At 44.0% G+C, this 12429-nt stretch overlaps 1 protein-coding gene across 4 annotated transcripts in view; it reads left to right on the top strand.

Moving 5' to 3' along the window:
- The window catches only part of ophn1 (oligophrenin 1), a 218430-nt gene that overhangs the window by 60363 nt on the left and 145638 nt on the right, over positions 1 to 12429 (top strand). For all 4 annotated transcript variants that reach the window (XM_070882805.1, XM_070882807.1, XM_070882806.1 and 1 more), the window contains exon 2: positions 9185 to 9280. In XM_070882805.1, the coding sequence (XP_070738906.1) occupies positions 9185 to 9280 (96 nt within the window). The remainder of the gene's footprint in view (positions 1 to 9184; positions 9281 to 12429) is intronic.

The raw sequence follows: 12429 nt of genomic DNA, 5'->3' as shown, positions 1-12429 counted from the left end.
GAATTTTTTGAGGATGTAACTAGTAGAGTGGACAAGGGAGAACCAGTGGATGTGGTGTATTTGGACTGTCAAAAGGCTTTTCACAAGGTCCCACACGAGATTAGTGTGCAAAATTAAAGCACATGGTATTGGGGGTAATGTATTGACATGGATAGAGAACTCGTTGGCAGACAGGAAGCAGAGAGTCGGAATAAATGGGTCCTTTTCAGAATGGCAGGCAGTGACCAGTGGGGTGCTGCAGGGTTCAGTGCTGGGATCTCAGCTATTTACAATATACATCAATAAATTAGATGAAGGAATTGAATGTAATATCTCCAAGTTTGCAAATGACACTAAGCTGGGTGGCGGTGTGAGCTGTGAGGAGGATGCTAAGAGACTGCAGGGTGACTTGGACAGGTTCAATGAGTGGGCAAATGCATGGCAGATGCAGTATAATATGGATAAATGTGAGGTTATCCACTTTGGTGGCAAAAACAGGAAGGCAGAATATTATCAAAATGGTGACAGATTAGGAAAAAGGGAGGTGCAACAAGATCTGGGTGTCATGGTTCATCAGTCATTGAAGTTGGGCATGCAGGTACAGCAGGCTGTGAAGAAGGCAAATGGCATGTTGGCCTGCATAGCTAGGAGATTTGAGTATAGGAGCAGGGAGGTTTTACTGCAGTTGAACAGAGCCTTGGTGAGGCCACACCTGGAATATTGTGTTCAGTTTTGGTCTCCTAATCTGAGGAAGGACGTTCTTGCTATTGAGGGAATACATAGAAGCATAAAAAATAGGTGCAGCAGTTGGCCATTCGGCCCTTCGAGCCTGCACCACTATTCAATAAGATCATGGCTGATCATTCCCTAAGTATTCCTTTCCTGCTTTCGCTCTATACCCCTTGATCCCTTTAGCTGCAAGGGCCATATCTAACTCCCTCTTGAATATATCCAATGAACTAGCATCAACAGCTCTTTGTGGTAGGGAATTCCACAGGTTAACAACTCTGAGTGAAGAAGTTTCTCCTCATCTCACTCCTAAATGGCCTACCCCTTATCCTAAGACTGTGTCCCCTGGTTCTGGACTTCCCCAACATTGAGAACATTTTTCCCGCATCTAACCTGTCCAGTCCTGTCAGAATCTTATGTTTCTATGAGATCCCTTCCCATCCTTCTAAACTCCAGTGTATAAAGGCCCAGTTGATCCAGTCTCTCCTCACATGTCAGTCCAGCCATCCCAGGAATCAGTCTGGTGAATCTTCGCTGCACTCCCTCAATAGCAAGAATGTCCTTCCTCAGATTAGGAGACCAAAACTGAACACAATATTCCAGGAGAGGCCTCACCAAGGCCCTGTACAACTGCAGTAAGACCTCCCTGCTCCTATACTCAAATCCCCGAACTATGAAGGCCAACATAAATTTGCTGCCTTCACCGCCTGCTGTATCTGCATGCCAACTTTCAATGACTGATGTACCATGACACCCAGGTCTCGTTGCTAATCTGCCGCCATTCTGATATTCTGCCTTCGTGTTTTTGCCCCCAAATTGGATAACCTCACATTTATCCACATTATACTGCATGTGCCATGTATTTGTCCACTCACATAACCTATCCAAGTCACCTTGCAGCCTCTTAGCATCCTCCTCACAGCTCACGCGCCACCCAGTTTAGTGTCAGCTGCAAACTTGGAGATATTACACTCAATTCCTTCAGCTAAATCATTAATATATATTGTAAAAAGCTGGGGTCACAACACTCAACCCTGCGGCACCCCACTAGTCATTGCCTGCCATTTTGAAAAGGACCCGTTTATCCTGACTCTCTGCTTCTTGTCTGCCAACCAGTTCCCTATCCACGTCAGTACATTACCCCCAATACCATGTGCTTTGATTTTGCACACCAATCTCTTGTGTGGGACCTTCTCAAAAGCCTTTTGAACGTCCAAATACACAACATTCATTGGTTCTCCCTTGTCCACTCTACTATTTACATCCTCAAAAAATTCCAGAAGATTTGTCAAGCATGATTTTCCCCTTCATAAATCCATACTAACTTGGATCGTTCCTGTCACTGCTTTCCAAATATGCTGCTATTTCATCTTTAATAATTGATTCCAAAATTTTCCCCACTACTGATGTCAGGCTAACCGGTCTATAATTACCCATTTTCTCTCTTCCTCCTTTCTTAAAAAGTGGTGTTACATTAGCTACCCTCCAGTCCACAGGAACTGATCCAGAGTCAATAGACTGTTGGAAAATGATTACCAATGCTTCCACTATTTCTATGGCCACTTCCTTAAGTACTCTGAGATGCAGACTGTTAGGCCCCGTGGATTTATTGGCCTGCAATCCCATCAATTTCCCTAACACAATTTCCCACCTAATAAGGATATCCTTCAGTTCCTCCTTCTCACTCGACCCTCGGTTCCCTAGTACTTCCAGAAGGTTATTTGTGTCTTCCTTTATGAAGATAGAACCAAAGTATTTGTTCAATTGGTCTGCCATTTCTTTGTTCCCCATTATAAATTTGCCTGAATTTGACTGCAAGGGACCTGCGTTTGTCTTCACTAATCTTTTTCTCTTCACATATCTATAGAAGCTTTTGCAGTCAGTTTTTATGTTCCCGGCAAGCTTCCTCTCATACTCCTATTTTCCCCTTCCTAATTAAACCCCTTGTCCTCCTCTGCTGAATTCTAAATTTCTCCCAGTCCTCAGGTCTGCTGCTTTTTCTGGCCAATTTATATGCCTCTTCCTTGGATTTAACACTATCCTTAATTTCCCTTGTTAGGCACGGTTGAGTCACCTTCCCAGTTTTATTTTTATTCCAGACAGGATGTACAATTGCTGAAGTTCATCCATGTGATCTTTAAATGCTTGCCATTGCCTATCGACCGTCAACCCTTTAAGTATCACTCTCCAGTCTATTCTAGCCGATTCACATCTCATATCATCACAATTACCTTTCCTTAAGTTCAGGACCCTAGTTTCTGAATTAACTGTGTCACTCTCCATCTTAAAGAATTCTTCCATATTATGGTCACTCTTCCCCAAGGGGCCTTGCACAAGATTGCTAATTAGTCCTTTCTAATTACACATCACCCAGTTTAGGATGGCCAGCCCTCTAGTTGGTTCCTCGACATATTGGTCTAGAAAACCATCCTTAATACATTCCAGTAAATCATCCTCCAATGTATTATTACCAGTTTGGTTAGCCCAATCTAAATGTAGATTAAAGTCGCCCATGATAACTGCTGTACCTTTATTGCACGGGTCCCTACTTTCTTGCGAAGGTTCACCAGATTGATTCCCAGGATGGCAGGACTGACATGAGGAGAGACTGGATCAACTGGGCTTGTATCCACTGGAGTTTAGAAGAATGTGAGGGGATCTCATAGAAACATATAAAATTACGGAATTGGACAGGTTAGAGGCAGGAAGAATGTTCCCGTTGCTGGGGAGTTCCAGAACCAGGGGTCACAGTCTAAGAATAAGGGGTAAGCCATTTAGGACAAAGATGAGGAGAAACTTCTTCATTCAGAGGGTGGTTAACCTGTGGAATTCTCTACCGCAGAAAGTTGTTAAGGCCAGTTCGTTAGATATATTCAAAAGGGAGTTAGATATTGCCCTTACGACCAAAACGATCAAGGGGTATGGAGAGAAAGCAGGAAAGGGGGTACTGAGGTTGAATGATCAGCCATGATCTTATTGAATGGCGGTGCAGGCTCGAAGGGCCGAATGGTCTACTCCTGCACCTAATTTCTATGTTGGCGAGGAAAACACAATGGTAATGGATTTTGTCGCAAGTTACTAAAAATAAGTCATCGAAATGGGCTGTGCAAGTAGATTGAAGATGCTGTTGGAAGCATCTTTGAAGATGGGAGAGATTTGAAAAGAGGGAAGTTTAAGCGAGATGGTGGGTTTGAGCTCGGTGAAAAAGAGCAACCGACTTGTTTGGTCTCGTGGCCGTTTCTTGTTTCTGAAACTTCAATTTTTTCAGATGGTTTTCCTATCACAAAGCATTCACAATCTCTTGAACGAAGTGGGCAGTTAGCCTGCAAGCATTCCCCAGCAAGAGTCACTGTCAACGAGAGAGAAGGGAGACAAATTGGGAGGGATTTATTTATAAAACTTTCATCCGATAAGTGTGGACTAGATTTGAATCCAGGCTAAATTGCTAATAAAGACGTTGCATTTTTGTTCTCATTTCCAGGGCGATGGTGTTTGCATCAGCTCTCTGGATGCCTGGCCGGTGTGCACATGTAGAAATATTGTGGAAATGTTTGAAATATTGTCATTTAATCTGACTGCCCATTCATTGGCTTGTTGATTCACTGTAAATGTTGTATATGAGGTATTCCAGTGTAGGAAATCTTTAGGCCAAGCAAACCTTATCCCTGTTTGATCGGTAAATTGTTTACCTATCATCTTATTAAATCCATCAATCCCTGTACTCTTAAGAAATGTATAACGCTCACAGTATCCACTTGAAAGTCCTTCCCTTTGTATAAAAAAAACATTCTCACGCACTTCCTCCTATTGTTAACATCCTCATTTTTTTTGCAAAACTACACTAAGACCTTTCTACAGTCTCCTGAGCAAGTGCCCCAAGTGTAAAAAAATAAATAAATTAAAATGTAAAATAGAAATAGAGCAAGATGCTGCATATTCCTGGCGGATTTCATGGCCTTGTTTGCAGACTGAGCAGAGGAGGAAGTAGAACTTCGGTGCACCATTTTGTTTTAAAGCTGGGTATGTTGGGATCCACGTGGCCTGTTAAGTATGGAAGAACTTCACAAGACTGAGTACTGTGAGCTAAAACTGATGTGATCTTAGTCTCTTTAATACAACTCCAGAGTGCCTAAGCAGCATGGCAGACAACCTTTTTATACTCCCTTACACGAGGTGTGCAGGTGACCCTTGGGCCGCCAACAGTTGCGCCCTCTGGTGGCAAGTCTTAGTTACAATGTTTACATACATAACAGCCAATGACTTCAGTGGGGAGAGGAGGAGACTGGAGCAGGGAGGGAGAAGACAGGGGCGGAATAGTTGGTGCAGATGGAAGGGAGCCAAGGTTGAAATGGAGTTCAGGCAAGCTTTCTCCTGGGCTTAGCCGAGTGTGGCAACAGTCCAGAATAGGATAATTACTGCTTAAATAAAGTCAGGTTTGTGGAAGCCCTGCCGTATCTGCTCCAGTGTACTGCAAATGTAGGTATACTGCTAGCCATTTTAGTCTTGCGTTTGCAATCCCACTTGCCTCAAAATTTGAATCATTTAAAACCAAGGTTGTAAACTGGGATCTACGTGAAGAAGTTGTTGGAGAGTCATGAGCACTAAGCTTTTCCCTACAAGAAAAGCTTAAAGTAACAAAATTATCAAAAACTTTCCTCTCTGACTGAACCTGTTGAGTGGGTGGAGGGGCGGCAGGACTGGAGGAGGGGAGTGCTTTTGTTGCAATATGTGCAGACCTTTGTGGTAGGGGTGGGGTGGAAAAAAGGTTTTGTGCAATGTGTTGGCAGATAACACAAAAATGTTAAAACCCAAGATAAATAGCAAATGAATGAGCAGGAAGAAAATTGTTAGATTGGTGGTCATTTGTGATGGACACCACAGTCACTACTACAGATACGAAGCTTATGGATTATACATTCTTTCTTCGCAACAGATTAAGATATCTTCAAAATATAGTCGTTTGTAGGATGGGTCTATGGGTGTCTGAGGGGAGAAATGTTCCCTCTAATTATTTTTTTCTGTGCGCGGTCCCTTTATATATTGCAGCGGCCATATAGCAGACACCTTAAGGCGCTGGAGAAATACCACCAGCGCTGCCTCCGCAAGATCCTGCAAATCCACTGGGAGGATAGACGCACCAACATCCGTGTTCTCGCTCAGGCCAACATCCCCAGCATCTGAGCACTGACCACACTCGACCAGCTCCATTGGGCGGGCCACATCGTCCGCATGCCCGCCACGAGACTTTGCAAGCAAGCGCTCTACTCGGAGCTCTGACACGGCAAGCGAGTCCCAGGTGAGCAGAGGAAACGCTTCAAGGACACCCTCAAAGCCTCCTTGATAAAATGCAACATCTCCACCGACGCCTGGGAATCCCTGGCCAAAGACTGCCCCAAATGGAGGAAGAGCATCCGGGAGGATGCTGAGCACCTCGAGTCTCGTCGCCGAGAGCGTGCAGAAATCAAGTGCAGGCAGCGGAAGGAGTGTGCAGCAAACCAGACTACCCACCCACCCTTTCCTCCAATGACTGTCTGCCCCACCTGTTCGAGACAGTCATTCCTGCATTGGACTGTACAGTCACCTAAGAACTCACTTTTAGAGTGGAAGCAAGTCTTTCTCGATTTCGATGGACTGCCTGTGATGCTGATGATGCAGCAGCCGCACAGGTGCAATATCTTCCAGCGGTAACAGCTCGTGAGCGGCCTACGCGGAACCTCCGGATTGATGGACAGCCGCGCGCCTTAGGGGGAACATGGGAGGGGAGGGGTGTGTTGACTGTTCGGGTGGAAGCCCTTTGTTGCAGCACAGTGCGGGTGGGGAAATCCGCACTCTTGCGTTGCTGTGCTTTTATTACATTTTGAGACCAGTAGCCCCCCACCGCCACCCTGCCCCTTACTGTTTTAATTTCAGACCTGATTCTATGGGCTTTCAGTTCAACTTCTCGTCTATTCCTTGGGTTGCGTTGGACTGCCTTAGCTGTTGGCACATTCCTTAATCTTCAAATTCTGCAGTTTCTTTCCATTGTCAGATCATTGTTACACGTCAATTTTTTCTTTTTAAGCAATTTGTGTCATTCAACCAAAAATTCCTCTTCCACCACATCTATTTTTCCTGATTCTATTAAAATACTTGTTTATTGGAGTTTTTTTTTCCAGTTCTGCTGAAGGGCTGTTTCCTTTGCAAATGCTGGTTAACCTCCTTTGTGTGTCTGGCATTTGCTATTTTTAGTTAAGATTTTATTTCAGCATTTTCAAAAGGTGCAGTTCCTTAATTAGCAGACCAATAACACTCACATTTGACAGGCAATTTAAATAAAAAATAAAAAATCCTACTTAATTTGCCTGTAATCCCCAGTATTTCTCTTGGTTTATCTTACTGGACATCAAGAGAACATTATGGAGGTATCCAGGCATTCCTACAAGATCTTTATGTTCAGTAAAGGCACTGAAAGCTTCTCATTAAATCTATAGGGTCTGTAGATGTAATAGGGCTTTGAGTAATGCATTATGAATGCTGGGATAGCCCAATGTTCAAAGTATTCTCATCCTCCAGTGAAGAAAAATACAAACCCCACAGCAACATAAGCTGTGAAGAAAGATGAGGGACATGTAAATGTACAGGAACAGAAAAGACCATTACACTCCATCTGGTTGGTACCAGGGTAAAGAGGGAAAAAAACTATTGATGCCACTTGGATGGTCCCTGTGTCCATGTATTTTTGGTGCCAGTCCTCGGGTACATGGCATGCAACTGAAAATCTCACCATTGGGATTATTCAGTGTTGACAGCTCGGCTAACTAAAGGCGTACGGTTCATTTAGGGAGATTAGAGCAGCAGTGGTGTTAGCATAACTGTATTTTTATTTGTCACTCATGATGCACCGGGCTGGAATTTGCGGCGGATATTAACGGCACATTAACAGTGTTCGCTGTTATTACCTCTTTGAAACTGACCTCAACTTCAGGATGTAGCGCATGCGCATCTAAACGCGGAAATCCTGAAGTTGCGTTCAGTCAATTACTGCTCCGACACTGGCTGCCCCATTAAATGTTAGGCCTGGTTGGATTAGATGTAATTGGGGTTTTAACAGCGCATTGTCTGCTAAATAAACATTGCCCTAAAAAATTAAGTTACATTTTGTGAGTGTCAAATTTCTCATGATTAAAAATTACTATTTTTAAGAAACTTTACATTATTTTAAATGTTGATTTTCAGGTTTACCTCTATCTCTCCCCTGGTGTGAGAGTCTCAATCTTCGGTTTGCTCTCTCTAACATTTTTTTAAAAGTCTGAATAAAAGCAGCTTCTCCATTTCCTGGTTCCCTGTCTGAGAATTCTGCAATGTGATTGGCTGCTTAGACAGATTGTTGTCGTCACAGTAGAGCGCAGTAAGGATTCCCCACTATACTGCACTGATCTCACTTGCGTGTCGTAAAAGGCAAACATTTCACCAGAGATTGAGATTTCTGTGGGCAGCTTTCTTTAGGGCCAACAGCGAGTGCCTTTGCTTTGCCGCTGACTGCAAATTCCAGGAAGTGACGGCAAATGTCTTGTCATTCAAAAATTTAAATTTGTCATCCTTATTCACATCAAGCAAACTCATTCCTTGTATTGCTGCAGTTGAAATGGTAGATCTGGGTGATTCAACCCTTCCCTTTCATGTATTTACACGCTGGAGCATTTTGTCGCTGCTGTAGATTTGTGCTGCTTGAATTTTTTAGGCTTTCATATCCAGTAAATAGAAAAAGAAAATCAATTATCTTGGTCTCTTGAACCTAAAATTGAAGATCTGTCAGCTGCCAGCTTTTAACACTGATGCCACAGCAGGTGAATGGAAAGCGAGTGCCTGCATTGAATGCTCCCAGGTCAAGTTTAGAATGGATTGATGCAAAGAAAGAACAACTTGCATTTATATAGCGCCTTTCACAACCTCGGGACATCCCAAAGTGCTTTACAGCCAATGAAGTACTTTATTTTTGCAGTGTAGTCACTGTTTTAATGTAGGAAACGCGGCAGCCAATTTGAGCACAGCAAGCTCTCTCAAACCAACAAGGTAATCATGACCAGGTGATCTGTTTTAGTGACATTGCTTAAGGGATAAGCATTGCATACTGTCCTGTGTTTTACTGATGTGCCCTAACTGCAGCTTCAGAAGAATGTCTGCAGCAGTGTAGCATTTCCAGTTCTCACACCAGGTGACCCTGTGACCTCTTCAGCTGCAAAGAATTTGGTTTGTGCCCGACCAGATTGCATTCAGCTCCTGTCACATATTAGCCAGTTGTCAAGGTAAGAATTAGAAACCGAAGGTGCTGGAAACACTCAGCAGGTCAGGCAGCGTCTGTGGAGAGAGAGAAACAGTTAACGTTTCCGCTTCGTCAGAACTGCCAATGTAAGAAGTTGCAGGAGATGGAGTGTTGGGCTGCTGTTACTTTTTAAAGCCATTGATGTCTAAATGTTCTTTTTTGTTGTTGTCACAGATTACTCCTCTGCTGTGGTGAAGTTTTCGCAGAGCCTGCATGTATTTCAGTTTGAGTTCATTGGAGATACGCTGACCGACGATGAGATTAACATCGGTAAGGAACTCAAGTGTTGCTGCATCTTTTTATCGGCCGCAGGATTAATGATGGAAGAAAAAGCGCCGATTCACAATATTTTGGGCCAACAATTTAGAGTTCAGTGAAATATTTTTGTTTCGGCAAAAATGCCACTGGCTGGAAGATTGGGGGAGCTCGGCAGGGCAGAGTAGTTGAGCCCAACCAGCTTGGACAGAAATACAGTTGCTCAAGCGGCCTGTTGTCTCTGGTCACTTGATCATTTTATTGCATTCTTTTAGGTAAAAAGGAATCCGTTTTACTTTTTATGGAACGGCACAGCTGGTAAGCGCTCTGCCTTGTATGTTGTGAACTTGGTCATCTCGTCACAACAGAGATGACGGAGTAGTTTGAGAGAACGAGCTGTCCTGATGATGTAGCTTCTGGGATTTATTTGCCTGGCAGGGTTTCTTCTGGCAACCACCAGGATCAAATCCATGACTGATACGTCTCTAGCTGCAGTTTTTGGCTTTGTTACCATCAGGGGCCAGTGAGAAGTCTCGAGGTTTCTTGGAGGTCTCGGTGTTTGAACCTGTGCTTATTCATCTCACTCAAAAGATTCCATTGACTTTTTTTTTAACGTGAGTCCTTGAGCAAGAGCTCCTGACCATGCGCACTTAATGTGAGTGGACTAAATTGGATTTCTCTCATTTAGTACTTTGCTTGTATAAGCAACTGCCTTGTGCCCTGTGAATTGGACTCGAGCAGGCAGCTGCATGAATGGGACAGGACTGGTCTGTATGGTGCAGGGAGGTGTTGACTGGAGATCTAGGGGACATACAAGGTGTGCAAGTTCCGGGTTTAGGCATGCGCTAAAACCTGGAACTTGCGATCTGTCAAGAACTCGACAAATCATCCGCATCCCGGGGAAAAGGGCCTCCGCGAGCGGAGAGTTGGGCTCTTTGCCCAAATTCTACCCAGCGAATGCCCGTGAAATTCTTACGTCGTAAGATTTAAAAAAAAAAGAAAAATAATGTTCAATCAATTACTCATACATTTAAAAACTTGTGTAATAAGATGAGTTTAGTCTTGGGCCCTTCGAAACATGTAAATTTATTTTTCAGAACATTAAATGTTACTTTTAAATATTTAATTAAATGCCATTTTAAATGTAAATCTTTAAAAAAATTTATTTGAAGTGTAGAGGTATTTTTTGGGGTTATTCCCATTCATGCTTATGGGGATTCCGTATGTACAAAAACCCCATAATATGAATGGGGATTCCCTTCTGGCATTAGTTGGGCTGGCCCACTTGATCCCAGAGGCAATCACGAACTGCACCCGCCCCTGAGTACGTGGACCTCTACCCGCGTGTACCCAGAGGCCCAGGACTGTGAATCTCCGTACCTGGTGGATCTCCCGGATCACCAGGTACACGGGCATTTTATTTGCAGATTGGAGGCATTTATTGCGAGAAGCCTCCAACCGCAAATTCAGGGCCATTGTCGCTTCAAAAATTAAGCGACCAAGTATAAGTTAGAAGGATTTAAATGGAAATGAATTTAGGCTGTAGTTTTGGCAGGGTCATCAGCCTCTTGCATGAGGGATGGGGTAAATCAGTAGCCCAGGACATCCATTGAGTGGTACCGAGGAATAGAATTAAGGAAGGGAAAACTTTTTGAAATTGGACATTTATTAATGTTTTCTCAAAAAAATGTTTTATGTAAGAGTAAGCAGTATTGGTAAAAGTCTAGGTGCTGGTCGCTGTCTTCCCCCTTCCCCAAACCCCTCCCACATTGAAACTGTTAAGTGATAGTGACTGAGGAGTGAAATCTGACTTTGTGATTATTAAACCGAGTTAATGGCATTATTACACCTGTTGTGATCTTTCCACATTTCTAACTAATCTACTTAAAAGGCTAGAATCATTGCTTCCCCATCTCTCTCTTTTTTTGTTCTTTCTCCTCATTCTCTTCCTGAGCTTGTGGTCCCACCGAATGTCATCAACTGAGGCGGTAGCAGCATAGGTCCAAAAATGCCTTATAATGGCTGGGGGAAGGTGGTGGGTGGGTGGGTTTACATTGACCCCTCCTATTAAACTCTCTTTCCCCCACCCCCCCCCCCCTCCCCCCATCTACTTTCAATTGCTTGTGATGAGTGCTTCATTGGCTTTGGAGCTAAATTTGTTGGCCCTCTGCCTGCTATAATCACCCTGCATTTTCTCTTGTCTGTGAAAAATAGCAGATTGAGATCTGGGTGTACTGCGCGGGCGCAACCTGACAGCTGACCAGAATCGCGGGGGGGAAAAATCAGCGCAAAAAAAATTGCGCATGTGCAGAAGGCCTGTTTTTTTTTTCAGATCGGTGAATTTGGCTGCGGTGCACAAATGTAGCCATGCAAGGCCGGATTTACTGCTATCGCTGGTCACCGTTGGTGAATTTTGCGGCATCCAGCGATAGTGGTATTCCAGTACTTAAAAAAAAAAGCCGCGATTATCGCCCAAATAGCGGCAATAGCAGTAATCTCAGGATTGCTACCAGTGCCAAGTGCTAGTCAGAGTAGGAATCGCAGGATAGCCCAGATGAATACGTGGCTTGAGGAGTGGTGCAAAAGGGAGGGATTCAAATTCCTGGGACATTGGAACCGGTTCTGGGGGAGGTGGGACAAACCGGACGGTCTGCACCTGGGCAGGACCGGAACCAATGTCCTAGGGGGAGTGTTTGCTAGTGCTGTTGGGAAGGAGTTAAACTAACATGGTAGGGGGATGGGAACCTATGCAGGGAGATAGAGGGAAATAAAATGGAGGCAGAAGCAAAAGATAGAAAGAAGAAAAGTAAGAGTGGAGGGCAGAGAGACCCAAGGCAAAAAAAAAGGGCCACATTACAGCAAAATTCTCAAGGGGCAGAGTGTGTTAAAAAGACAAGCCTGAAGTCTCTGTGCCTCACTGCCAGGAGTATTCGGGATAAGGTGGACGAATTAACTGCGCAGACAGCAGTTAACGGACATGATGTAATTGGCATCACGGAGACATGGCTCCAGGGTGACCAAGGCTGGGAACTCAACATCCAGGGGTATTCAGCATTTAGGAAGGATAGGCATAGAGGAAAAGGAGGTGGGGTAGCATTGCTGGTTAAAGAGGAAATTAATACAATAGTAAGGAGGGACATTCGCCTGGATGATGTGGAATCGGT

This window comes from Pristiophorus japonicus, chromosome 6 (assembly GCF_044704955.1).
Source record: "Pristiophorus japonicus isolate sPriJap1 chromosome 6, sPriJap1.hap1, whole genome shotgun sequence".
Lineage (NCBI taxonomy): Eukaryota > Metazoa > Chordata > Chondrichthyes > Pristiophoridae > Pristiophorus > Pristiophorus japonicus.
The sequence above is the reverse complement of the archived record's forward strand: the minus strand, read 5'-3'. Positions and strand labels throughout refer to the sequence as shown.